Source organism: Pecten maximus, chromosome 3 (assembly GCF_902652985.1).
Source record: "Pecten maximus chromosome 3, xPecMax1.1, whole genome shotgun sequence".
NCBI classification, from domain to species: domain Eukaryota; kingdom Metazoa; phylum Mollusca; class Bivalvia; order Pectinida; family Pectinidae; genus Pecten; species Pecten maximus.
In genome coordinates this window covers 27,261,691-27,287,252 of record NC_047017.1, presented here as the reverse complement: position 1 = coordinate 27,287,252, position 25,562 = coordinate 27,261,691, and the positions used below count along the sequence as shown (strand labels likewise).

The 25,562-nt window shown below is 35.5% G+C and overlaps 1 protein-coding gene across 2 annotated transcripts in view; it reads left to right on the top strand.

The window, feature by feature from the left end:
• LOC117323767 (synaptotagmin-14-like) overlaps positions 1-20,249 on the top strand; it is a 95,623-nt gene extending 75,374 nt beyond the window's left edge. For both annotated transcript variants that reach the window (XM_033879202.1, XM_033879201.1), the window contains 6 exons: positions 2,999-3,327; positions 4,966-5,245; positions 6,231-6,388; positions 12,412-12,601; positions 15,415-15,627; positions 16,035-20,249. In XM_033879202.1, the coding sequence (XP_033735093.1) occupies positions 2,999-3,327; positions 4,966-5,245; positions 6,231-6,388; positions 12,412-12,601; positions 15,415-15,627; positions 16,035-16,135 (1,271 nt within the window). In that variant the 3' untranslated portion in view covers positions 16,136-20,249. The remainder of the gene's footprint in view (positions 1-2,998; positions 3,328-4,965; positions 5,246-6,230; positions 6,389-12,411; positions 12,602-15,414; positions 15,628-16,034) is intronic.
• Positions 20,250-25,562: the final 5,313 nt, after the last annotated feature.

Below are 25,562 nucleotides of genomic sequence, written 5' to 3'. Positions count from 1 at the left end.
GTGGTAGGCTCTCATCATTCTGTGGTAGGAATATGCTTGCACATATTTATTAAAATAACAATTTAATGCTTCACATATATCACTTGATAAAAACATTCACTCCGACAGCTGGCAAATTATTTTGTACAGTGATAGACAACATTCATTTTGCTGCATCATGAATGATGGCTACAGTTTATGAGCTCTTTGATGACTAAATTTCAGAAAGTCTTATAGGTATCTGCAGGATTGAAGCCTATTTGTGACCTGTTGTGATCGCCTTTCGTCACACATTGTAAACATTTTACATTTTCAATTTCTTCTCAATAACCAAGATGTCCAGGGTCTTGATATTGTGCCAATAGCATGCTGGGATGAAGGACTACAAAGTATGTTCAAATCAATGACCTTGACCTTTCTTCAAGGTCATGGGTGAGATGTGTAAAAAACTTGAAACAACTTATTCTCAGTAATCAAGAGGCCCAGGGCCATCATATTGGGCCAGTAGCATGTTGGATGGAGTTAGGGCTACCAACTTTGTTGAAATGGTTGAAATGAAAACCTTAACCTATTTTCAAGGTCACAGTGGTCAAATATGTTAAAATCTTCAAATAATTCTTCTTAATAACCAAGAGGCCTATGGTCATGATATTGAGTCAGTAGCTTGCTGGGATGAAGGACTACAAAGTTTGTTAAAATCTACTTTCAAGGCCACATGGTTCATATATGATGAAATCCTTAAACAAATCTTCTCTTTGATATATGGCCAGTAGCATGCTGGGATGTAAAACTTCCCAGTTTGTCGAAATGAATGACATTGATAGACTTTTAAGGTCACTTGGGTCAAATGTGTTAAATCTTTAAACAACTTGTTCTCATTTACCAAGAGGCTTATAACCATGATATTGGGCCAGTTTCGTGCTGGGATAAAGGGTTATCAAAGGTGTTTAAATGGATGACCTTGATGTGCTTAAATCTTTAGATGACTCAATATCCAAGAGGCTCAAGGTCATGATATAGGGACAATGACATGCTTTGATAACAGACTGAATTTTTCTTTTCAATTGAATGACCTTGACCTACCTTCAAGGTCACACTGGTCAGGAGACTATTATTAAGGCCCATGGGTCTCTTCTCATCAGATGGTGGGCTGTTAAGACCCCCTGTATCTGTTATCCATCCACCTATTAGCAGTTGTCAATCCTTAAACTATTCTATATCAATATTTCTTGAGATATACTCAATGATTTTTTCTCAAATTTTTTAATGAAGGTTTCTCTTGGTCAATAGTTAGTTGGGGCCTTTTGATTTTGGGAATTATCAGTAAAACAAAATGGCTAACAGGCCATCTTGGAATTTAACAATGAAAGTTTTGTAATCCACATTTCTTGAGAAGTACTGGATGGATCTTTTCATGAATTTTTAAACATGCAGGTCTATTTTGGTCTCTGTTTGTGCTCTTTTGTTTTTTGGACTGATAAAAAAAAAAAAAAAAAAAAAGGCTGAAAGTACGCCTACTTGGATTTTGAGAAAGAAAGTATGTTTTCACTCTTATACCCATTTGATTTTGAGAGTGATCAGGAAAACAATATGGCTAACAGACAGCCATCTTGGATTTGGGCTATGAAAATTTACTATCACTATTTTTTGAGAAGTACTTGAAAGATATTTCTGAAACTTGATACGCAGATTCCCCCTAGTCTGTAAAATTGTGGCCATCAAATTTTGAGTCTGGTGAAAAAAAAAAATGGCTGACAGGTCTTCATCTTGGATTTTGACAATTGAAGTTTGTTGTTGCTATTTCTCAAAACAGGCAGCTATTTTGGATTTTTGCTTTGCCTGCAATGAAGTCATGAAACAAGATTATGGTGTTATTTTACTGGCAGTGTTGGTAGCAGCATTAACACTTCACTTTAGATTAGTGTTAAGATCAGTTGCCCCAAAAGTATCAGTTCAAATTTAACCACCAAACATCGTATAGTTAGACCACATAGTGTACATCTCAACACAGCCTTCCAGAATATCATCCAGAGTTTATGGTCTAGTGACTGGAAATTAGGGATGCTGGGAGTTTCTTAAGAAGTATCAATACTATTCTAAACCAAACCCAGAAAAAAAGAGAGAGGAAAAAGTCTGGAATATGGTTTATTGTAGTATTGAAATCTCAACACACCCTAGCTATTTTACAGGAATTTCAATTTTTTAAAGTATTTTTGGGTTAAAAACCTTTAAGAAATTGATATACAATCTTTATTGCTTTCCCAGTTAATTTACAAATTAGTTTATAGCCAAAGTGGAATAAATCAGATGTTTTTCTCCTCAATTTTCAGAAAGAGTTATTTTGGAGATGAAAATGACATATTTGGGTTTGATAATTAATGATTTTGTGAAATTTGTTTTGCAATGAAATTATTTTCACACATGTATATACTTTATACAGGGTGCTTCCACACTATCAAGTTGTTTTATTTTTGGAAGAAATACTGAAATTGTAGTGAATTTTGGAGTTCACTTAAACTATACTGACAAAGTGGAACAGGCAAGACATACCTGACATATAATTTTGTGTAAATCTTGTGACAGTTGAAATTGGCTATCGCTGTTTCTCAGAAAGTTCTTCTTAGGTCTTTCATAGACTTCAAGTAGAGAAAAGATTGGTCTTTTATTAAATAAAGATTGATAGAGGTCATTCAATGGCGAGTACCAAGATCCCTCTGGGATCTCTTGTCTTTAAGAGATCTTACTGACCCTGTAGAAATATTTCTGAGTATGCAGTTATATATATGTGTGTATGTTTAGGTTAACATCAATGGAGAAATTTATGATTTATTGTTAATTTGTTATATATATATATATGTGTGTGTGTGTTTATGTTGTTAACATAAATGGAAAAATTCTTGATAATTGATGTGAGATTTGTTTATTTAAACATAGAAAAATTATCACCCTAAGGTTTGTTAACATTATCATAGAATTGGTGAATGGCAAATACAGAAAATTTTGTACTTTATGTATCCAGAGAAAACCTACCTCTCTCCTAAAGACAAAGTATCATTGGTGCATGAGGGGGAAACTGGCTCCTCGATGGAGGAAGTGCCTCAGACCCCACGGGACTCAAGTGATGAAGAGAGTGTCCCCCGGACCCCTAAGGGCAGCAGTGAGGGAGGGAAGAGGAGCAGTCGTGCAGGAAGTGGAGCAGTGTCCCCAGAGGCATCAACGGTCTCAATGTCACCCAAAGGCTCACAGGCACAACTAACATTTGACAACCAGGCCTATCAAGGGGAGATAATCTCGCCGTCTGCATCTGGCAGTGAACAAGTGTCTCTGGTAGGAGGAATGTCTGCCGATGTAAGTAACCCTGATTTATACTAGATAGACAAGGTTTAATGTGACATAGAAGATCTGTTTATAATGACAGTAGGAGGAATGTCTGCGGATGAAAGTAACCCTGATTTATACTGGATAGACTAGGTTTAATGTACAGGGCTTTTTCTGGGGGCTTTTTGGGGCCAGGAATGGGCCCCATTCCCAATCGAAACTATTTCATATTTAAGCCAAATTCCCAAAATTTGCAGGTTACTCCTGAAAAATTCTTTCCCAATTCACCAATTTTCTTCCCAAAATGAGACAAAAAGGCCCTTTCCCAAACCAGTGAGAAAAAGCCCTGATGTGACATAGAATATCTGTTTGTAATGACATGGAATATATCAGTAGTAGGAATGTCTGCTGATATAAGTAGCACTGGCTTACTTGTGACCTCGATCATCCATAAATCTGGGAAATATTTTAATACGTGTTGATTTTTTACACTATAGAAAGGTATGAAATTTATTTGATCTGTTCTATAGATACTTGCCCTAAAATTGACTTCCAATCCCCATATTTGACATTGAAAAAAAAATATGACCTTAAGAAACATAGCATGTACCTCATGGTGTTACTGATGTAGCATTTGTTACTTACTCGGCTGAGAGATAAACAACACATTGCCATTGGTCAAATATTCAGCCCAGACATACAACGGTACCTGGCTGTGTTCTGATGAAAACTTCTAGTTATTTCCTGATTAGCCTAATTAGTTACTTGTAGTTTAAGCCTGCTGAAATATTGATCTTGCAATATTGATAAAGCTGATCTCACAAGGGATTATTTCAATCTTCTTTAATACAGATTGTCCTGTCATAATTCCTGATAATTGTGGATCATGTTGTTGTACTGGGAATAGAACAGGAATCAGATTTGCAATTATAAATCCTGCGATAGTGCAACATTGTCATGTAGTAATAATTTACAAGATGGCTTGGGAGATAGAGTAACTTAATGATAATTCATGTACAATACAGATATAGGAATGTATTAGCTCACCTGGTCTTAGCAACAGGTGAACTTACGACACAGCATTGATAGTCCATGGTCAAAACTCTTTGCCTGCTGTACAGATGATTTTGACTGGATTAATCTCTAGCATCCTTGGGTAAAATGGACTCATTTTGTAGAAACAAGGAGTCGTATGGGCGCCTACCAAGGTAGAATTGGATGTTAAAACTCTTTGATATTTCTATGATAAATTATCATCAGAACAATGAAATCAAAAGGGTGTTATAGAGGTAACTTCCTGAAATATTCAGATAAATGAAGATCCCATTCAGGAAAGAAAGGAAATTTCAAGCAGACAAAGCTATTATTACCGTTAAATATGCGACATCATTTTGTTTTTACTTGTGATATAACAATGACATACTGTACACAAAACATATATAGACTGGTTTTGGAGTTTTGTGACAAATATTAAGTCCCTGTGGATAAACATGTAATATGATGTCATCATCCATTATGTCACATGATCATTTACATGTTATATCACCATGACTAGCAAACAGATAATTTGATGATGATTTCCACTTTTAAAGTTGAAGCATATTATATTACTGACTATCCATGAGTAGATTCTCTGGTATAAATATGTAAATGTTATTTTGTGTACAGGAACACTTGTTTGACGTCAGTGATCTACAGAAGGAGCCTCCATTAATCTCAAAGTGTGGCAGTTTAGAAATGACATTTTCATATGATCCTAAGCGAGGTCGTATGGCAGTGACGATACACCAAGCACAGGAAATCCCTAGTAAAGAGAGGGGTGGGGCAAGTAATACGCAGGTCCGCCTTCTACTCCTCCCTTCAAAGAAACACCGCTTCAAAACCAAGGCCAAGCCGGGCGAAAACCCCATGTTTCAGGAGACGTTCTTATTTACTAAAATTCCACAAGGTAAGGCCAAACTAGGCAAAAACTTTATGTTCCAGGAGACATTCCAATTTACTAAAATTCCACCAAGTAAGGCCAAACTAGGCAAAAACCTTATGTTCCAGGACCCATTCCAATTTACTAAAATTCCACCAAGTAAGGCAGAAGTAGGCAAAAACCTGATGTTACAGATGTTCTCATTTGCTGAAATTCCACAAGATAGGGCAAAATTAGGCAAAACACCATATTCCAGAGGCATTGTGAATTACTCTAAATCCACAAGATAAGACCAAACCATGTGTTCCAGGAGCCATTCTGATTTTCTAAAATTTTGTAAGGTATTGACTTTCATGTGATACGCTGTTTGTGTAATACAAGCTTCCTTAGTTATAGGTACCTAAAACTTCATGCTTTATGTTCTTTGGTATCCACAGTCAAGTACTGCAAAAATAATTCATAGTTTTGATACCTGGAGTAGTATTATTGTTTTGTTGTTTTGAAAATTTGTTGTTTTTATAATGTAAATATAATTGCTGATATTATTGTCATACTGTAAACAGGTACCAATATTTTTAATAATTAAAGAACTATTCCATTTATTTCTCTTAATAACTATGGCAACCACATTCACATTGATATAAACTTTCCTCTCCAGGCTATCCTGATTGTAATTTAACAGGCCATACATGTGCAATTTTTCCTTGGAAAATCCTTCATTTTAATTTTGATATGACAGAAGTACATGCAGGCTTTTTCCCTACCAAAAACAAAGATTCCCCTGTGAAGAATGGGAGAAATTTCAACTTAGCCTTGTGTTAATATGAATTATTTTGTGTAAAATATAATGTTTAATTCACTTTGGCCATTTGACAGAGAGAATTTATATATATATGAGGCTTTGCTTGTTATTCTATCCAGTTGACTATGCCATCTTGTGAATAAAATGTGTTGAATTGAGAGGATAGGATAAGATATAAACTGTATAGAATGAATCTCTATTTGACTACAGAGGAGGTACATGGCTATGGGATCCGGATACGACTGTATGGCCTTGAGCGTATGAGGAGGGAGAGGATGATTGGAGAAAGTATTATTGGTTTTGCTTCCCTGAACCTGGAGATGGCCTGTACCCACTGGGTCATCCTCGAGCCACGAAGCAATCTCAGTGTAAGTGATTATGGTAACAGTGCTATCTCCTAAGTCATGGTGACCCCTGCCTGTGGTACATTCTATAGGGGGACGGTCAGATACCCATGACTAACTTCACATCAAAATGAAAAAAAAAAACAAAATGTTTCTATGGATGTGGTGTAATTTAAATTGTTGATTTTTTTGAAAATAAAAAAAACAAAACAAAAAAAACCCAAATAAAACAAAACAAGAGTGGAGTTGTTAGGTTCTTATCCTTGGTGTAACTGTACAAAGTTCTAATCCTTGGTGTAACTGTACAAAGTTCTAATCCTTGGTGTGATTGTACAAAGTTCTAATCCTTGGTGTAACTGTACAAGGTTCTAATCCTTGGTGTAACTGTACAAAGTTCTAATCCTTGGTGTAACTGTACAAGGCTCTAATCCTTGGTGTAACTGTACAAAGTTCTAATCCTTGGTGTAACTGTACAAGGTTCTAATCCTTGGTGTAACTGTACAAAGTTCTAATCCTTGGTGTAACTGTACAAAGTTCTAATCCTTGGTGTAACTGTACAAGGTTCTAATCCTTGGTGTAACTGTACAAGGTTATAATTCTTGGTGTAACTGTACAAGGTTATAATTCTTGGTGTAACTGTACAAGGTTCTAATCCTCGGTATAACTGTACAAGGTTATAATTCTTGGTGTAACTGTACAAGGTTATAATTCTTGGTGTAACTGTACAAGGTTCTAATCCTTGGTGTAACTGTACAAGGTTCTAATGCTTGGTGTAACTGTATAAGGTTCTAATCCTTGGTGTAACTGTACAAGGTTATAATCCTTATAAGGTTCTAATCTTGGTGTAACTGTATTAGGTTCTAATTCCTGGTGTAACTGTACAAGGTTCTTATCCTTGTGTAACTGTATAAGGTTCTAATTCCTGGTGTAACTGTACAAGGTTCTTATCCTTGTGTAACTGTACAAGGTTTGAATCCTTGGTGTAACTGTACAAGGCTCTAATTCCTGGTGTAACTGTACAAGTTTCTTATCCTTACGATGTTCTAAGCCCTGGTGTAACTGTATAAGGTTGTAATTCCTGGTGTATATCTGTACAGGTAATATGAATGCAGTGTGACTGGATCCCTTGTGACATTGCAGCTTGGTTTAATTAGTTTTACAAACACAGTTTATTACCAGATGTTTAACAGTGAACTAGATGACACCTGTGGTCCTACTTACTGTTTATCAATATCTGACAATTAAACATGTAGTTTGGTATTGCTAATAGAAATTTACCAACAAAGTTGGCATCTTGTGGTTTTAAATTCAATTAACATTGAAGTAATATCAGCTGGTATATTTTATTTTGGTGTATAGAATTAGCATAGTAATTAATTTGAACACCATCGGCTGTAGGTAGATGACACCTCCTAAGGTTCATATTAACTGTTTTAACTGGTCTCCTGATCCCGTGTCCTAATGGATACTGTACATCCGAGGTCTTTGATTGACAGCTATGTCTGTTTCAGAAGACAGCTAATTACGTCCCTAGTTGAGGAAGCTGCTGACTATAGTTCGTTGGTATCCTCAATTGAATTCACTATCCACGTTATTGATATGCAACATTTTAATTGAATTTCCGTATGCTTATATCTTTGTCTCTGTCAGACTAGAATCAATGAGGGGGATGTATCAGGAATATAACCCGGACATCATGTACACTGTGGTGTTGGTCTGAACTGTAAACATTGGCATTGAGAATATGTGTACAGACAAAACTGTATAGAGAAAGTGGAAAACAGGGTATAGTAGATAATACCTAATGTGAGAGGACAGGAATTACTACAAGACACAACAGAAAAGTGGGAATATGGGAGGAAATGGCAGTGTTGTTAAAAATGGGACTATTGAGAGGCTGAATGGCATTGCTGTTGGTGGAATGGAATGAGTGAAGAGAGAAAATATATGAAAATTGGGAATAAAATGTGAAATGATTTAGAACAGGAAAATAGGATATACACGCAAATAGTTCTGACCAGCTATCATTAGAATCACTTTATTAGAAATATTTCTATCCTCACTAACATATCAAGAAGGAAACATTCATCATTACCTGTAGATTTGTCAGGCTATGAGAGCTAATTTCCTGGAGTGGCTGTATCCAGGACAATATTCCTGGGACATTTTACAAATGGGACTTCATCATGGGATAGCTGTTATCATTACATGACAATCTCTACTCTCAACACCATCCCCAACTTAATACTTCACTCAATGATCCAGCGAATTGTCAATAAATCATAACCCACATATTTTATTGAGTCGATACTGCTACTTAATTTTAATTTTAGATGTTTCGTAATGCAGACCTTGTCACTTACTCCCGAGACACTCCTCACCTATCTCACTGTCATTAGATGCTGAGTTGATCTAATCTCTTCTCGTTGTTGTCGGTGTCTGCCTGTCTGTAATTAGTCCCCTACTGGGGATTGTTGTCCGGTGTCTGCCTGTCTGTAATTAGTCCCCTACTGGGGAAACTTGAGGGGGTGGGGGCTATTGTTTTCTCCCTCTTGTATGTTCATAACTAACACCGAGTTTGTCGGTGCTCTATAGCGGCTTCATTTCTTGAGAGATTTTTATCAAACTTCAAACAATTGTAAAGAACCATATATAATATCTTGAACAAGTTTGAGTTTCAGGGTTGTTAAGGTCAAGGTCACTGTTACTATTTTTAGATAATCTTTGTCAGTGTTCTAGCAACTTCATTCCTTGAGGAATTTTGATTAAACTAAATAAAATTACATAGGGACCATAACATCGCAGACAAGTTCAGATTTCAGGGTTGTAGAGTCAAGGTCAAGGTCACCATTGCTATTTTTATAAAATCAGCACTCGAGCGGCTTCATTCCTTGAGGGGTCTCGATCGAAACTGCTAACAATTTTAAAGGACCATAGTATCTTGGACAAGTTTCTTTATAAATCATTACAACTTGATAGCTAGCAGGGCCGGTAGGAGACATATATTGCTTTAACAATACTCAGTATGCTTGTTTAGTTTACCAGTCATTCTGAAACAACAATTTTAAATTTAAATATAAATTGAATGAAATTAACCAAGTGATCTTGATAAAACCCTATGTTCTTGATTCCTTTTATCTGTGACTAGACCTTAAATATAATCTGAGATGGATAAGGAAAGTAAAGTGGCCAATAGACAGCCATCTTGGGTTTTTTATACAGTTTTATTTGAAAATTATTACTGTTATTTCTGTGAAAAAAAAATGAATGAATTACAATTGTGTGTAAAATTTAGCATGATTTCGTTTGACCATAAGTGTACACACTACACTTTGAGATTGAGCTGAAAAGGGGATCTGGCAGACACTCATCAATTTTTGGTTTTGTATGTAAAGTTTTGTTATTGCTTTATTATCAGAATCTACCTGCTAAAGTAATCCTGATAAACTCCTCTGTCTTAGTAGTACATGCTTTCATTTGAAACAGATCAGGAAAAGAAAATGAGAACCAGGCAGGGTTTTCATAAAATATTTCCACTAGATTACTCAATAGAACAAACTCACTAAAGATAATGAAAAAACCCCCATTAAAATCATAGAATAACCCTATTAAAATCATAAAAAAAAACTCACTGACGATCATAAAATAAATCCATTAAAATTCTTAGAACAAACTCATTAAAGTTTACAAAACAAATGCATTAAAGATCACTTGTAGAATAAACTCATTAAAGGTCACAGAACAAACTCATGAAAGATTTCAAAACAAACTCATGAAAAATCTCAAAACGAATTCATTAAAGATCACAAAAACTCATTAAAAATCACAAAGCAAACTCATTAATAAGCACAAAATAAACCCAGTAAAGATCACAAATCAAACTCAATAAACATCACAGAACAAGCTAATGAAAGATCGCAGAACAAGCTAATGAAAGATCACAGAACAAGCTATTGAAAGATCACAGAACAAGCTAATGAAAGATCACAGAACAAGCTATTGAAAGATCACAGAACAAGCTAATGAAAGATCACAGAACAAGCTAATGAAAGATCACAGAACAAGCTAATGAAAGATCACAAAATAAACTCATTAAAGATCACAAAAAAAACTCATTAAAGATCACAAAATAAACTCATTAAAGATCACAAACCAAACTCATGAAAGATCACAAAACAAATTCATGCATACAACAAACTCATACAACAAACTCATAAAATATCATGTTGTAACTTGGTTGCATGACCCACTTGATACCTCTACATGAGTGTGTTTAAAAAGAAAATATTGGTATTCCAGTTATCTTTAATGTTCGTTATGGTAATCATAAAATACAATGTTCTGTGGTAATTCATGAATTCTGCTTGACGGGAAGGTGTCTTGTCAGCAGTTTAATGGGAAATGTATTTTTAATGGGAATGCACTTGATCATTATTGCATACAGGGGTGTTAACACATCACAGCTCACTACAGTAAAACTCTGTTACAATCGTAAAACTATTACCTGGGAAACTCATTAAAGTATGCTTCAGGAATCAGTGTTTCCTTCACTTTACAGACGCTTATTTCTCATCCGAATTGTAAGATGTTTAAACTTGGTGTCTCAACTTGTACGAGATAAACAAATCAGTCCTTTATAACTTTTTCTTTGTATTTCAGCAGTATATATATATCTAAGGTATCCCAAACCTTAGTATTACCAGTTTTTGTGTATATATGTACATTAAACGTTAGCGAAACACAACAGTTGTCGTGTTGAATTTATATTTTTAAACTATTTAATCGATACACAAAGTATCTACAAGTTTTATTCTATGTACATTGTATATACATATGTATATATATGTGGCAAAGAAGTAATTCCAACAGTGGACATGAAAAATGTCAAAATTTTAGGCAATCCACCCCTTTATCAAGACACAAAGAATACATATACAATCACATGATACATAAACAGTACTAGAAATACAATAAGATACAGTAAGAGTGATATATATCAGTTGAAAAATCAACCATGAACTCTTTGGCTAGCAATTGGGCTGAAGGCTGTTGACCCATACAACTATGTTGGCATTGGTGTTGGCGTTAACACTGAGGTTTCCGTGCAATAACTCTAGTTCCCTTTGGCCAGTCATCCTCAAACTTCATGCAGAACTTTCTTACTAAAACTGATTGCTTGGGATTGCTTTTCAGGTCTAGATCTGAAGGTTGAAGGTCAAGGGTACTGTTACAAATAACTCCAGTTCTCTAGGGCTGATAAAACTTAAACTTCATGCGGTGATCATTAATCAAAAGTACCTACACTGTATTGCTGAATTTTAAGCATACTTGAGTGATGCTGGTCTTACTTGTGGAAAACAAATTGGATGGTTGGTATGATTCTAATCACCCAACTTGTTGAGAAGGCGACACATCCACTTTAGTGGAATTCTTGTTCTAAAGAAAGCCTTGTTCTGAGCCTTAGAATCCCAAATTCTCTTCACATAGTTGAGCAGAACTCTGCAAAAGAGGCCTGTTATGAGACTTTTTGATCTCCTGTCTACTGTACAGAACTCCTAAGAGGCCTGTTACAAGAATTTTCAATCTCCTGAACAGTGATGCAAGCAATAGAGATGATAATTTATATTAACATCATATCATGGTCAGCTCAAATAAAGAGAATTGACTTAGATGTCAATTCCCCCCTGATCGGACAAAATTGAAATATTAAATACATGTGCTATGGTTCTATTTTCCAAAACAATAGATGTAATTTGGTTGCCTTGGTCATAAATAATGTGTAAGGGGAGGTATTAGTTAACCAACTGGCTTACAGCTCTAGATGTGACTGCTACATTCTAGATTTTGATCAGTGTTGAGACTTTCTATCAAAAAACCTTAGAGGATTTCGGGTAATTTGCTCTTTTGTAATGCATCAATATTTACACATCTATTATGTATACAGGGTTTTTCATTACTATCAATTTATTAATGTAGAGGTTTGTTTAGTATCTGACAAAACTGGACAAGCGAGATATATTAATTATGTAAATTCTTTTGATTTGTAGGGTGGGGACTCGAGATTTGATGTATCAAGTCTGTCACGCAGTGACAGTGCATCATCGACACAGTCCATGCAGCATGGAGGTATGCCTGAACTGTTGCTAGGTCTGGCCTACAATGGAACCACAGGCCGACTGTCTGTGGAGGTCATCAAGGGCAGTAACTTCAGGAATATGGCCATGAACAGGGCCCCTGGTATGTACATTATATAGAGACTTTAGCATAAACAGGGCCCCTGATATGTACATAGGAACTAACATGATTAGGACCCCAGGTATGTTTATAGAGACTATAGCTTGAACAGGGGGCCCCTGGTATGTATATAGAGACTATAGCATAAACAGGGCCCCTGGTATGTACATTATATAGAGACTATATAGCATGAACAAGGCCCTTGATATGTACATAGGAACTATAACATGATTAGGACCCCAAGTATGTATATAGAGACTATAGCTTGAACAGGGCCCCTGATATGTATATAGAGACTTTAGCATAAACAGGGCCCCTGATATGTACATTATATAGAGACTTTAGCATAAACAGGGCCCCTGATATGTACATAGGAACTAACATGATTAGGACCCAGGTATGTTTATAGAGACTATAGCATGAACAGGGGGCCCCTGGTATGTATATAGAGACTATAGCATAAACATGGCCCCTGGTATGTACATTATATAGAGACTATATAGCATGAACAAGGCCCTTGATATGTACATAGGAAATTAAACATGATTAGGGCCCCAGGTATGTATATAGAGACTATAGCTTGAACAGGGCCCCTGATATGTACATAGGAAATAAAACATGATTAGGGCCCCAGGTATGTATATAGAGACTATAGCTTGAACAGGGCCCCTGATATGTATATAGAGACTTTAGCATAAACAGGGCCCCTGATATGTACATAAGAACTATAACATGATTCACTCCTTCAGACCCAAGGTTTGTATATCGAGACTTAGCATTAACAGGGCCCTTGATATGTACATAGGAACTATAACATGATTAGGACCCTGGTCATGTACTTGTATATGGAGACTATAGCATGAATAGGGCCGTATATGTATATATATATATATATGGCCACTAGGCCTGAAAACGAAGCGAAACTTAACTACTGTGTTGATTTTATCTTTTAATACATTTATAGAGACTTTTAACATGAAAAGGGTCCTGGGTATGAGTAGAGACAGTAACATAAACAGGGCCTTTTTAGCTCGTCTCTTCGAAGAAGAGTGAGAGCTTATGTTGTCATTCCGGCGTCGGCGTTGGTTTTCCAAATGTTAAATTTTTGGTGCAAGTGTTGAAAGGCATAGTAATTTATGGTAATATGGTCCCTGTGGGGGTCAAACTATCTCCTGCCGGAGTTAAACTAAAAGAATTTTTGGAAAAAAAAAAGATTTTTGAAAATTTTGGGACTTAGAAAATTTTTGCGTTAAGTTTTTGGTGCAAGTGTTGAAAGGTATTAATACAGCACTTTATAATTGTACTAGGGTGCTGGTAATTGGTAATAGACTCTCTTTTGAGTTACACTATCCCCTGCCGGAGTAAAACTAAAAGATTTTTTGGGAAAAAACCAGAATTTTCAAATTTTTGGACTTAGAATATTTTTGCGTTAAGTTTTTGGTGCAAGTGTTGAAAGGTATTAATACAGCACTTTATAATTCTACTAGGGTGCTGATAATTGGCAATAGAGTCCCTCTGGGGTTAGACTATCCCCTGCCAGAGTTAAACTAAAAGATTTGTTTGGGAAAAAACCAGAATTTTCAAATTTTTGGACTTAAAATATTTTTGCATTAAGTTTTTGGTGCAAGTGTTGAAAGGTATTAATGCATCACTTTATACTTGTACAAGGGTGCTGATATTTGGCAATAGAGTCCCTATGGAGTAAGACAATCCCTTCCTGGAGTAAAACTTGAAAATATTTTTAGGATTTTTTTCTTTTTAAATCTGTGTTTTTTTGTTTTTGTTTTTAAATCTTTGGACTTTGTGTTAAGCTTATACACTGTATTGTGAGTGTTGAAAGGCATAGTAATACATGGTATTAGGTTCCCTGTGGGGGTTAAACTATCCCTTGCCAGAGTTAAACTGAAATGTTTTTTAGGGAAAAAATACATTTTTTAAAACTTTTTGTGCAATTGTTGAAAGCTATTTAACACATCACTTTATGATTGTACTTGGTTGCTGATATTTGGTAAAAGAGTCCCTATGGAGTTACACTATCCCTTCTTGGGGTGAAACTGAATATAAAACAATATGAAAACGTCACAATAGACAATTTATACCGGTCCACATTTTTCAAGGGTGACAACTCTCATTAGGATAATATTTTGTCAAAAAATTGAAGAAATATGTCCAAAAGCAATTACATTTGTATTTAATATATTCATTTAACAACAGCATAGCTTGTCTCCCAAATGTTTGTCAATAAATAATTTATATATATATAAAATGGTATGGTTTTGAAAATTGCATGAATTCACAAAACATAATCTGATCAAGTAAACAATATAAATATTATTAATGCAATTTGCGAAACCATTCCAATTAATACATTTTAATTATTTATTGACAAACATTTGCGAGATGAGCTATGCTGTTCTCCAACAGCTCTTGTTAATTAGGTACTCTAACATGAAAACTGGGCCCCATGTATGTACATATATATATAGAGACTATAATATTATATAGATACGTACTGTAATATCAACAAGACCCCAGGTATGTATATACAGATTATAGTATGGACAGGGTTCCTGGTATATGTAAATCTATAACATGAATATTTCTCTGAATATGTGCATCACATGATCATAGCCCTGAGTTTGTACTGAGAGTTAAATTATAATTAATAGTATAGAATACTTCAGTTAGAAGACAGTATATCATTCTTTAATGCAGGGCTTTGTTCATAATCAGTATTAATTGATTAAATATGTTTAAGTAGAACTAATTGATGCTAGCAGACATCATTGTGAAAAGTGTACCTGTTATTTCTCCAGATACATATGTGAAATTGACGCTGATGTCACCTACGGGACAGGAGGTGGCTCGAAGTAAGACGTCCATCAGACGTGGACAGCCAAACCCCCTGTTTAAAGAGACGTTCATGTTCCAAGTGGCACTATTCCAGCTGGCTGAGGTTACACTGATGGTATCGGTCTACAACAAACGCAGTATGAAGAAAAAGGATATGATTGGATGGTTTTCTAGTGGTAAGTTATCTCCCTTAGGCACAGTGTGCGATACTGACCATGTCCAGCATTGATATATTTTTTAAATACCCCCACGCTCCTAGCTATATTCTTTTATCAGTCTTTCTTTAAGCTGTTTTAGTTATGTTGAAATGGAAAAAAAATTCTGAATTAGCTTTACCACATGCTATTTCAATTCTTACAATTTGTGCACATTCCAATGACATCATCAGTTTCTGTTTTTCATATCCCTGTTTTTCTGTTTCCTGAGTTATCATCTATTTACACATGTTTCTGTGACATCATCAGTTTGTGTTTTCTTCCTACTATATTTCTGTGACATCATCATTTTGTGTTTTCTTCCTACTTTATTTCTGTGACATCATCAGTTTGTTCTGTGACATCATCAGTTTGTGTTTTCTGTGCAGGTCTGAACAGCAGTGGTGATGAGGAGCTGTCTCACTGGACCGACATGAGGGAGAGTAAAGGAGACCAAGTGTGTCGGTGGCATGTCCTCCTGGAGTCATGATATAGGCGCAGTATCTAGTGGCGCCACCGCCTAAAATCATAATATTGTCACAGTGTCTAGTGGCGCCACCTATACCACACAGCTACGGCCACACTGTGACATCACTGCTGCTCACCTTTACATCACACACAACATACATGGGTTGTGAATGTGTAGGTGACAGCTACTACAAACTTGTTGACTACAGTGACTTGTTCACGTCACCAAGGAATCTTATTGTTGTCATGAGGACAGATTTAATGATTTAGTTATTAGGGACCATATATTTGAATTTATTCTTGATAACAACTAAGATTCCTATGTACTTGAGATTACCTGATGTTATTCAGGCCAGATATACAGATAACTATACATGTGACCATGATGAATGGATCCTTGGTAGACATAATATAATTAAGAGTCAGCCTCATGATCTTGTCAAAACTTACATTGTAAATTGTCTACACCTGATTTGTGAACTGAAGGAAAGGCCCCAACAGGGAATAGCCAAAGGTGAGCTTGTCTTAAAAGATCTGGAAAATCTTAGTGGAGGTTATTTATAACAGATCTACAGTCATAAGGGAGCTAATGGATGGCAGATCTAGACAGTTGTAGAGGAGGTTATTTATAACAGATCTAGACAATTGTAGAGGAGATTATTTATAACAGATCTAGACAGTTGTAGAGGAGCTTATTTATAACAGATCTAGAGAGTTGTAGAGGAGCTTATTTATAACAGATCTAGACAGTTGTAGAGGAGCTTATTTATAACAGATCTAGACAGTTGTAGAGGAGCTTATTTATAACAGATCTAGACAGTTGTAGAGGAGCTTTTTTATAACAGATCTAGACAGTTGTAGAGGAGCTTATTTATAACAGATCTAGACAGTTGTATGGGAGATTATTTATAACAGATCTAGACAGTTGTAGAGGAGATTATTTATAACAGATCTAGAAAGTTACATGAGAGATTATTTATAACAGATCTAGACAGTTGTAGAGTCTTGTAAACATTTATTGTGTTAAGCCATTTCATTTATCCAGATGGAAGTGTGTACAAGGTGTTATGAGTACTTGGAGAAAGGGACTCGGATCCTCACAGCTCACAAATCAGGTTAATGATAGACGTGTGTTAACAGTCACCTGTAGGACCACTAATTCAAGTGTTCACTGTTCAGTCTCTTCATCTTTTCAAACAATTTTCAAAAACTTGACATTCCATGTGATCATCTTTATTTGGAACTTAAGTGTACCTAGAGTAATCGGCTTCCTGATTGTAATCCAGGATGTTTGACAAGGGAGGTAACTCTCTTGTTTATGTGTGTCATTTGTCATCTCTATCATTAACAGTAAAACTAAATACTGTATTGGGTCAACACAAGTGAACTGGTACATGAGTCTGCTGGCCAAGCCACCACCTTGATGATAATATTGATTACATTAAGCCTATAATAATAAATATGACTGATGGAGAAACAGTAACGTTGTCTTATTTTAAGTCTTTGATTAAAGGACCAAATTTATCTGCATATTTCTGTGATTGATTTGTATGATAAAAACAGATTAGGTACTTCTCAAAAACATCCCTCTGGGAGAATATTAGTGATTTATCCACTGGTAATGAATAAGTAAATTGAAAATGGATTACTTATTATACAATATATGTCTATAAATATGTGTAAAAGATACTTATGGAAAATATGAATTGACAAGTTGTAATTTTTTCTATCTGATAACTATGACAGATATCAGGTGTTATCTGTGAAAATGTTGTTATACTCATGTTAATGAATCTCATGACTTACATCATTCCAACTCACTGTTACTGTTATAGAATCGTTACAATGTAGTACCAGTCACCCTAAGAATAATATATTCTTAATTCTTTTCTTAAAGATTTCCTCACAGCTGTTCTGGATTTAGATATTCAGCTGTGCACAACTTCTTGAGAAGGTAGTTTTAACAAGTTCATTAACATTTTACTGTTTTAGAAATAGCTCTTAAATTATTCTTCGTGATTAAAATTAGAATATTTTCATGTTAAATTGAATATGCTTTAAAACTTATCATGGTGATTAAGTTTGTTGCAGAGAATATAATATTTGTTATTCATGTTTCTGTTTTACTACGGTTAAGAAGGGACACGGTGAGATGTGACATCTATTCCTTGTCTCCTTTGTTACCATGGTGATAGTTTTAACCTTCTCTTGACTCTACAAATTTTGTTTGCAGACTATGCAGCTATGAGAGATTGGCTCTACTTCCCTGTTATTGATAGGATGTATGAGGCCATTGATAACCCTTTGTCTATCTATATGCATAATGTACATCTATAGATACATGTATGTTTATTAGAGAAATTAATCAAATTCATATTAAGGACATTTCTTTATTATGTAAATCATAAATGAAATATTTTTTGTTATATAGCTGAAATCCTTTATATACATTAGTTGTGAAATACGCATTTTATTTCGCGTTTGGTTATTATTTTTATACCTATATTTACAATATTGTATTCTCTCTTCTATATTTTTATGTTATGTTTTGTATAGTTTTATTTACAGAAGATGTGTTTTTTGAGTTGTACTTAAACCTGAATATATTACTTAAGTTTGGTTGTGTTGAAGAGTGCTAATAAGATATGAGAATTTAATATAATAATGTATTCTCCCAAGGATATATTCATAAGAAACATTGGCCAAAGGGAGACAACCATGTGTCTACAGGGTAGCTGTCGGCCCAGTATCTACAGTTGAGCTTTCGGTCAATTTCAGTATCAGGTTGGCAGGGGTTTTACCTCCACTGACAGAGTTTTGTGTTCCTACAACAGCTTAGCTCTTGATATGAAATAGGCATTTCCTAAGTACAAGGACTTTGACGCAAGTAGTAAATATGATAAAAGATTACTATTCCAATCGCAAATGAGATTTTTTAACAGCCTTATGTTAAATAGTAAGTATGTTTTTGAACGTTGCTACATTTTCCTGTGTTCAATATGAATCATAATGATGTATCATTTCTGTCTATATTAAACCAAGCATAATATTGAACATTTTGATGCCAATTTCATGAGGAAACCCACTTAGTTGTAAATCAGGTCTATTTTTAACCTGATCAGTTAGACACTTCCAAAAATTATTATTACTTTTTTTTGTGGTAGATAAATATTGGAATTAATTAAAATCTGTAAACTTCACATTAAAGAACATTTTTCTAACATAGTTCTTTGGTCCCTTTTTTTTAGCCAGTCACTATTTTGGGAAATCCAGTATAAACTGACAACAAAGGTCACTTGGTTAGGTTTAATTTGTTTTCAACTACAGTGAATTTGCTGGTGCTCATTTATAAAGACTGTTCAGTGTCAGACAATCCAACCTCTAGTGGTAAGCAGTATTTTGGTGGATTGTGGTGTGTGTGCAAAGATGTCTGATGTGTGTTTGCTACAAGGACACTGCCTTTTTACCTTTTGTACAGAATTTACAAAACACCTATGTTATTTTATCAAGAGGTTGGTCAAAACTAAATGTTGAAATGAAAGTTGAAGTAGAAAAGACTTGTGTCCCATTGGAACTTTCGGCATTATAACTCAGATATCTGACAAGGTGTTCTACTGTTATAGATATCTGACATGGTGTTATACTATTGTAGATATCTGACATGATGTTATACTGTGCGAGATATCTGACATGGTGTTATACTGTTATAGATATCTGACATGGTGTTATACTGTTATAGATATCTGACATGGTGTTATACTGTTATAGATATCTGACATGGTGTTATACTGTTATAGATATCTGACTTGGTGTTATACTATTGTGGATATCTGACATGGTGTTATACTGTTATAGATATCTGACATGGTGTTATACTGTTATAGATATCTGACATGGTGTTATACTATTGTGGATATCTGACATGGTGTTATACTGTTGTAGATATCTGACATTGTGTTACACTGTTGTAGATATCTGACATTGTGTTATACTGTTGTAGATATCTGACATGGTGTTATACTGTTATAGATATCTGACATGGTGTTATACTGTTATAGATATCTGACATGGTGTTATACTGTTATAGATATCTGACATGGTGTTATACTGTTATAGATATCTGACATGGTGTTATACTGTTATATATATCTGACATGGTGTTATACTGTTATAGATATCTGACTTGGTGTTATACTGTTATAGATATCTGACATGGTGTTATACTGTTGTAGATATCTGACATGGTGTTATACTGTTATAGATATCTGACATGGTGTTATACTGTTGTAGATATCTGACATGGTGTTATACTGTTGTAGATATCTGACATGGTGTTATACTGTTATAGATATCTGACATGGTGTTATACTGTTATAGATATCTGACATGGTGTTATACTGTTATAGATATCTGACATGGTGTTATACTGTTATATATATCTGACATGGTGTTATACTGTTATATATATCTGACACGGTGTTCTACTGTTATAGATATCTGACATGGTGTTATACTGTTATAGATATCTGACATGGTGTTATACTGTTATAGATATCTGACATGGTGTTATAATGTTGTAGATATCTGACATGGTGTTCTACTGTTATAGATATCTGACATGGTGTTATACTGTTATAGATATCTGACATGGTGTTATACTGTTGTAGATATCTGACATGGTGTTATACTATTATAGATATCTGACATGGTGTTATACTGTTATAGATATCTGTCATGGTGTTATACTGTTATAGATATCTGACATGGTGTTATAATGTTGTAGATATCTGACATGGTGTTATACTGTTATAGATATCTGACATGGTGTTATACTGTTATAGATATCTGACATGGTGTTATACTGTTATAGATATCTGACATGGTGTTATACTGTTATAGATATCTGACATGGTGTTATACTGTTGTAGATATCTGACATGGTGTTATACTGTTGTAGATATCTGACATGGTGTTATACTGTTGTGGATATCTGACATGGTGTTATACTGTTATAGATATCTGACATGGTGTTATACTGTTGTGGATATCTGACATGGTGTTATACTGTTGTAGATATCTGACATGGTGTTATACTGTTATAGATATCTGACATGGTGTTATACTGTTGTAGATATCTGACATGGTGTTATACTGTTATAGATATCTGGCATGGTGTTATACTGTTATAGATATCTGACATGGTGTTATACTGTTATAGATATCTGACATGGTGTTATAATGTTATAGATATCTGACATGGTGTTATACTGTTATAGATATCTGACATGGTGTTATACTGTTATAGATATCTGACATGGTGTTATACTGTTATATATATCTGACATGGTGTTATACTGTTATAGATATCTGACATGGTGTTATACTGTTATAGATATCTGACATGGTGTTATACTGTTATAGATATCTGACATGGTGTTATACTGTTATAGATATCTGACATGGTGTTATACTGTTATAGATATCTGACATGGTGTTATAATGTAATAGATATCTGACATGGTGTTATACTGTTATAGATATCTGACATGGTGTTATACTGTTATAGATATCTGACATGGTGTTATACTGTTATATATATCTGACATGGTGTTATACTGTTGTAGATATCTGACATGGTGTTATACTGTTATAGATATCTGACATGGTGTTATACTGTTATATCTATTATTAGTACAGCAGCTTGAGATACATACAAGATTTTGATATGTGTAAATTTATATGTCTTTAGTAAAAGCCCTGTGAAAGTCTGCTTTATATGCTGAGACAATGACTATGGAAAGACCTTTGTGTAAGGTTGTGCTGTATGCTGGGCAGTGTCTATGATGAAAGCCTTGTGCAAGTCATTGTTATATGCCGGCTAATGTCTATGGAGAGAGCCTTGTGTAAGTCCATGCTGTATGCTGGGACATTATCTGGAGAGAGTCTGTGATATATGCCTGGCCGATGTCTATGGAAAGAGTCGTGTACAAGTCTGTGATATATGCCTGGCCGATGTCTATGAGAGAGTTGTGTACAAGTCTGTGATATATGCCTGGCCGATGTCTATGAGAGAGTTGTGTACAAGTCTGTAATATATGCCTGGCCGATGTCTATGGAGAGAGTCGTGTACAAGTCTGTGATATATGCCTGGCTGATGTCTATGGAGAGAGTCGTGTACAAGTCTGTAATATATGCCTGGCCGATGTGTATGGAGAGAGTTGTGTACAAGTCTGTGATATATGCCTGGCCGATGTCTATGAGAGAGTCCTGTACATGTCTGTGATATATGCCTGGCCGATGTGTATGGAGAGAGTCGTGTACAAGTCTGTGATATATGCCTGGCTGATGTGTATGAGAGAGTTGTGTACAAGTCTGTAATATATGCCTGGCCGATGTGTATGGAGAGAATGGTGTACAAGTCTGTGATATATGCCTGGCCGATGTCTATGAGAGAGTTGTGTACAAGTCTGTGATATATGCCTGGCCAATGTCTATGAGAGAGTCGTGTACAAGTCTGTGATATATGCCTGGCCGATGTCTATGGAGAGAGTGGTGTACAAGTCTGTGATATATGCCTGGCCGATGTCTATGGAGAGAGTCGTGTACAAGTCTGTGATATATGCCTGGCCGATGTCTATGGAGAGAGTCGTGTACAAGTCTGTGATATATGCCTGGCCGATGTCTATGAGAGAGTTGTGTACAAGTCTGTGAGATATGCCTGGCCGATGTCTATGAGAGAGTTGTGTACAAGTCTGTGATATATGCCTGGCCGATGTCTATGGAGAGAGTCGTGTACAAGTCTGTGATATATGCCTGGCCGATGTCTATGGAGAGAGTCGTGTACAAGTCTATGATATATGCCTGGCCGTTGTCTATGAGAGAGTTGTGTACAAGTCTGTGATATATGCCTGGCTGATGTCTATGAGAGAGTTGTGTACAAGTCTGTGATATATGCCTGGCCGATGTCTATGGAGAGAGTCGTGTACAAGTCTGTGATATATGCTTGGCTGATGTCTATGGAGAGAATGGTGTACAAGTCTGTGATATATGCCTGGCTGATGTCTATGAGAGAGTCGTGTACATGTCTGTGATATATGCCTGGCCGATGTCTACGGAGAGAGTTGTGTACAAGTCTGTGATATATGCCTGGCCGATGTCTATGGAGAGAGTCGTGTACAAGTCTGTGATATATGCCTGGCTGATGTCTATGGAGAGAGTTGTGTACAAGTCTGTGATATATGCCTGGCCAATGGCTATGAGAGAGTCGTGTACAAGTCTGTGATATATGCCTGGCCAATGTCTATGAGAGAGTCGTGTACAAGTCTGTGATATATGCCTGGCTGATGTCTATGGAGAGAATGGTGTACAAGTCTGTGATATATGCCTGGCCGATGTCTATGAGAGAGTTGTGTACAAGTCTGTGAGATATGCCTGGCTGATGTCTATGGAGAGAGTCGTGTACAAGTCTGTGATATATGCCTGGCCGATGTCTATGGAAAGAGTCGTGTACATGTCTGTGCTTATACTCTATTACTACTCTATTATTACTGTTAGAAAGGATTGTGATATACACTGCTCAACACAAATACTCTGGTAGAGATCGCTTTAACCTGTAGACTGTGTTGAATATGGTGTGTATAGAGTTTGTTAACAGACTGTTATTACTATCCAGAAAGTACCAATCTCTCAGAATCTCATATTCGGTCTGGTTCTGTATGCAGACTGTTACTGCTATATCCAGTAAGAAGTGCTTATACCATTTGTTTCTGCAGACTTCAGTATTCCTCAATAGTCCCGCTAAGACATTTTGAAGATATATATATATCGTCGTTATTATTAAAACATTCAGAGTGTATATTTGAGTGTAATTTTTTGTAGGTACTTTATTACACTGTTGTAAATGTGAGTACATCAGTGTTAGTTGTGGAGTGGAGTCAGTAGATGTAGTGTTTTAACGCTGTGTAGAGAATTGGTGATAGTGTTCAAACCTCTATTATATCCACCAGGTAAATAGTTCCCATCCAGGTAAATACTTAGTGTCAATTCATGCAAATTAATCATTTTTAATAACGGTGAAGTATTCATTGTAGTATTCAGTAGAACTATGTAGGTATTTTAAACATTTTTAATGTCTCTTTCTCGTCTATATTAGATATACTGCATGAATAATGAGATCTTTTATTCTGGTGATTTTCAAAATATTTCATTTTTACACTTAGGTTTTAGAGAAAGAACATTTAAATATTAGTTGTGGTGTACATGCTAATAATCACTGAGTTTTTATTGTGACAGTAGAAGAGTTGTTTCCCCTTGTTCAGGAAGTCTTCACTGGTTGTGGATGTAGTATGTAATATAGAACATTAAAATATTTTGAAAATATTTTAAGAATCATCAATATAGTTATTGCAATATTGTTCAAAAAACTTTGTTAAATGTCTAAAAGCAACATGGAGATGAAATCTCATAACTAGCATCTCAATACAATAAATTTCTGTTGTTTAAATTCAAGAATTGTTTTGTGTTTTGTGATGGATGAAGAATATCCTCAGATCTAACCGTGTCTGATATACAAAGGTTTGCTAGCTACAGTGTCTGAAGTACACAGGTTTATATTGTCAGTGAAACCCAGTCATATGAATGTTTGAAATACACAGGTTTACTTATCTACAGTGTTTGTTATACACAGATAACTGTCTACGATGGACACCCAGTAGCAGTATCTGATATAACACAGGTTTACTCTCAATAGTGGGCACCCAGTCACAGAAGTGTCTGAAATACACAGGTTTACTCTCAACAGTGGGCACCCAGTCACACAAGTATCTGAAATACACAGGTTTACTCTCAACAGTGGGCACCCAGTCACACAAGTGTCTGAAATACACAGGTCTGCTCTCAACAGTGGACAGCCAGTCACACAAGTGTCTGAAATACACAGGTCTGCTCTCAACAGTGGACACCCAGTCACACAAGTGTCTGAAATACACAGGTTTACTCTCAGCAGTGGGCACCCAGTCATAAAGTGTGAAATACACAGGTTTACTATCTACAAAGTCTGATATACACAGATTAACTGTCTACAGTGTCTACACTACACATGTTTACTGTCTACAGTGTCTAATATACACAGGTTTACTGTCTATAGTGTCCTATATACACAGGTTTACTGGCTAGTGTCGAATATACATAGGTTTATCGTCTACAGTATGTGATATACACAGGTTTACACTCCACCCAGTTACACGAGTGTCTAGTATAACACTGATTTACTAGACCTGTTTATAGTGAACTGCATTCTCTCTGACCAATACAAGTCTGATTTAGACAGGTTTTATCTGTTACAATTTACCAGGAGAGCAGGTTTTTTTCCACACAGATCCAGAATGAAAAGTTTAAATTGCCTAGTCTCATGCAGTAGATACAGACATGCTCTTTGTGATTTTTTCTGA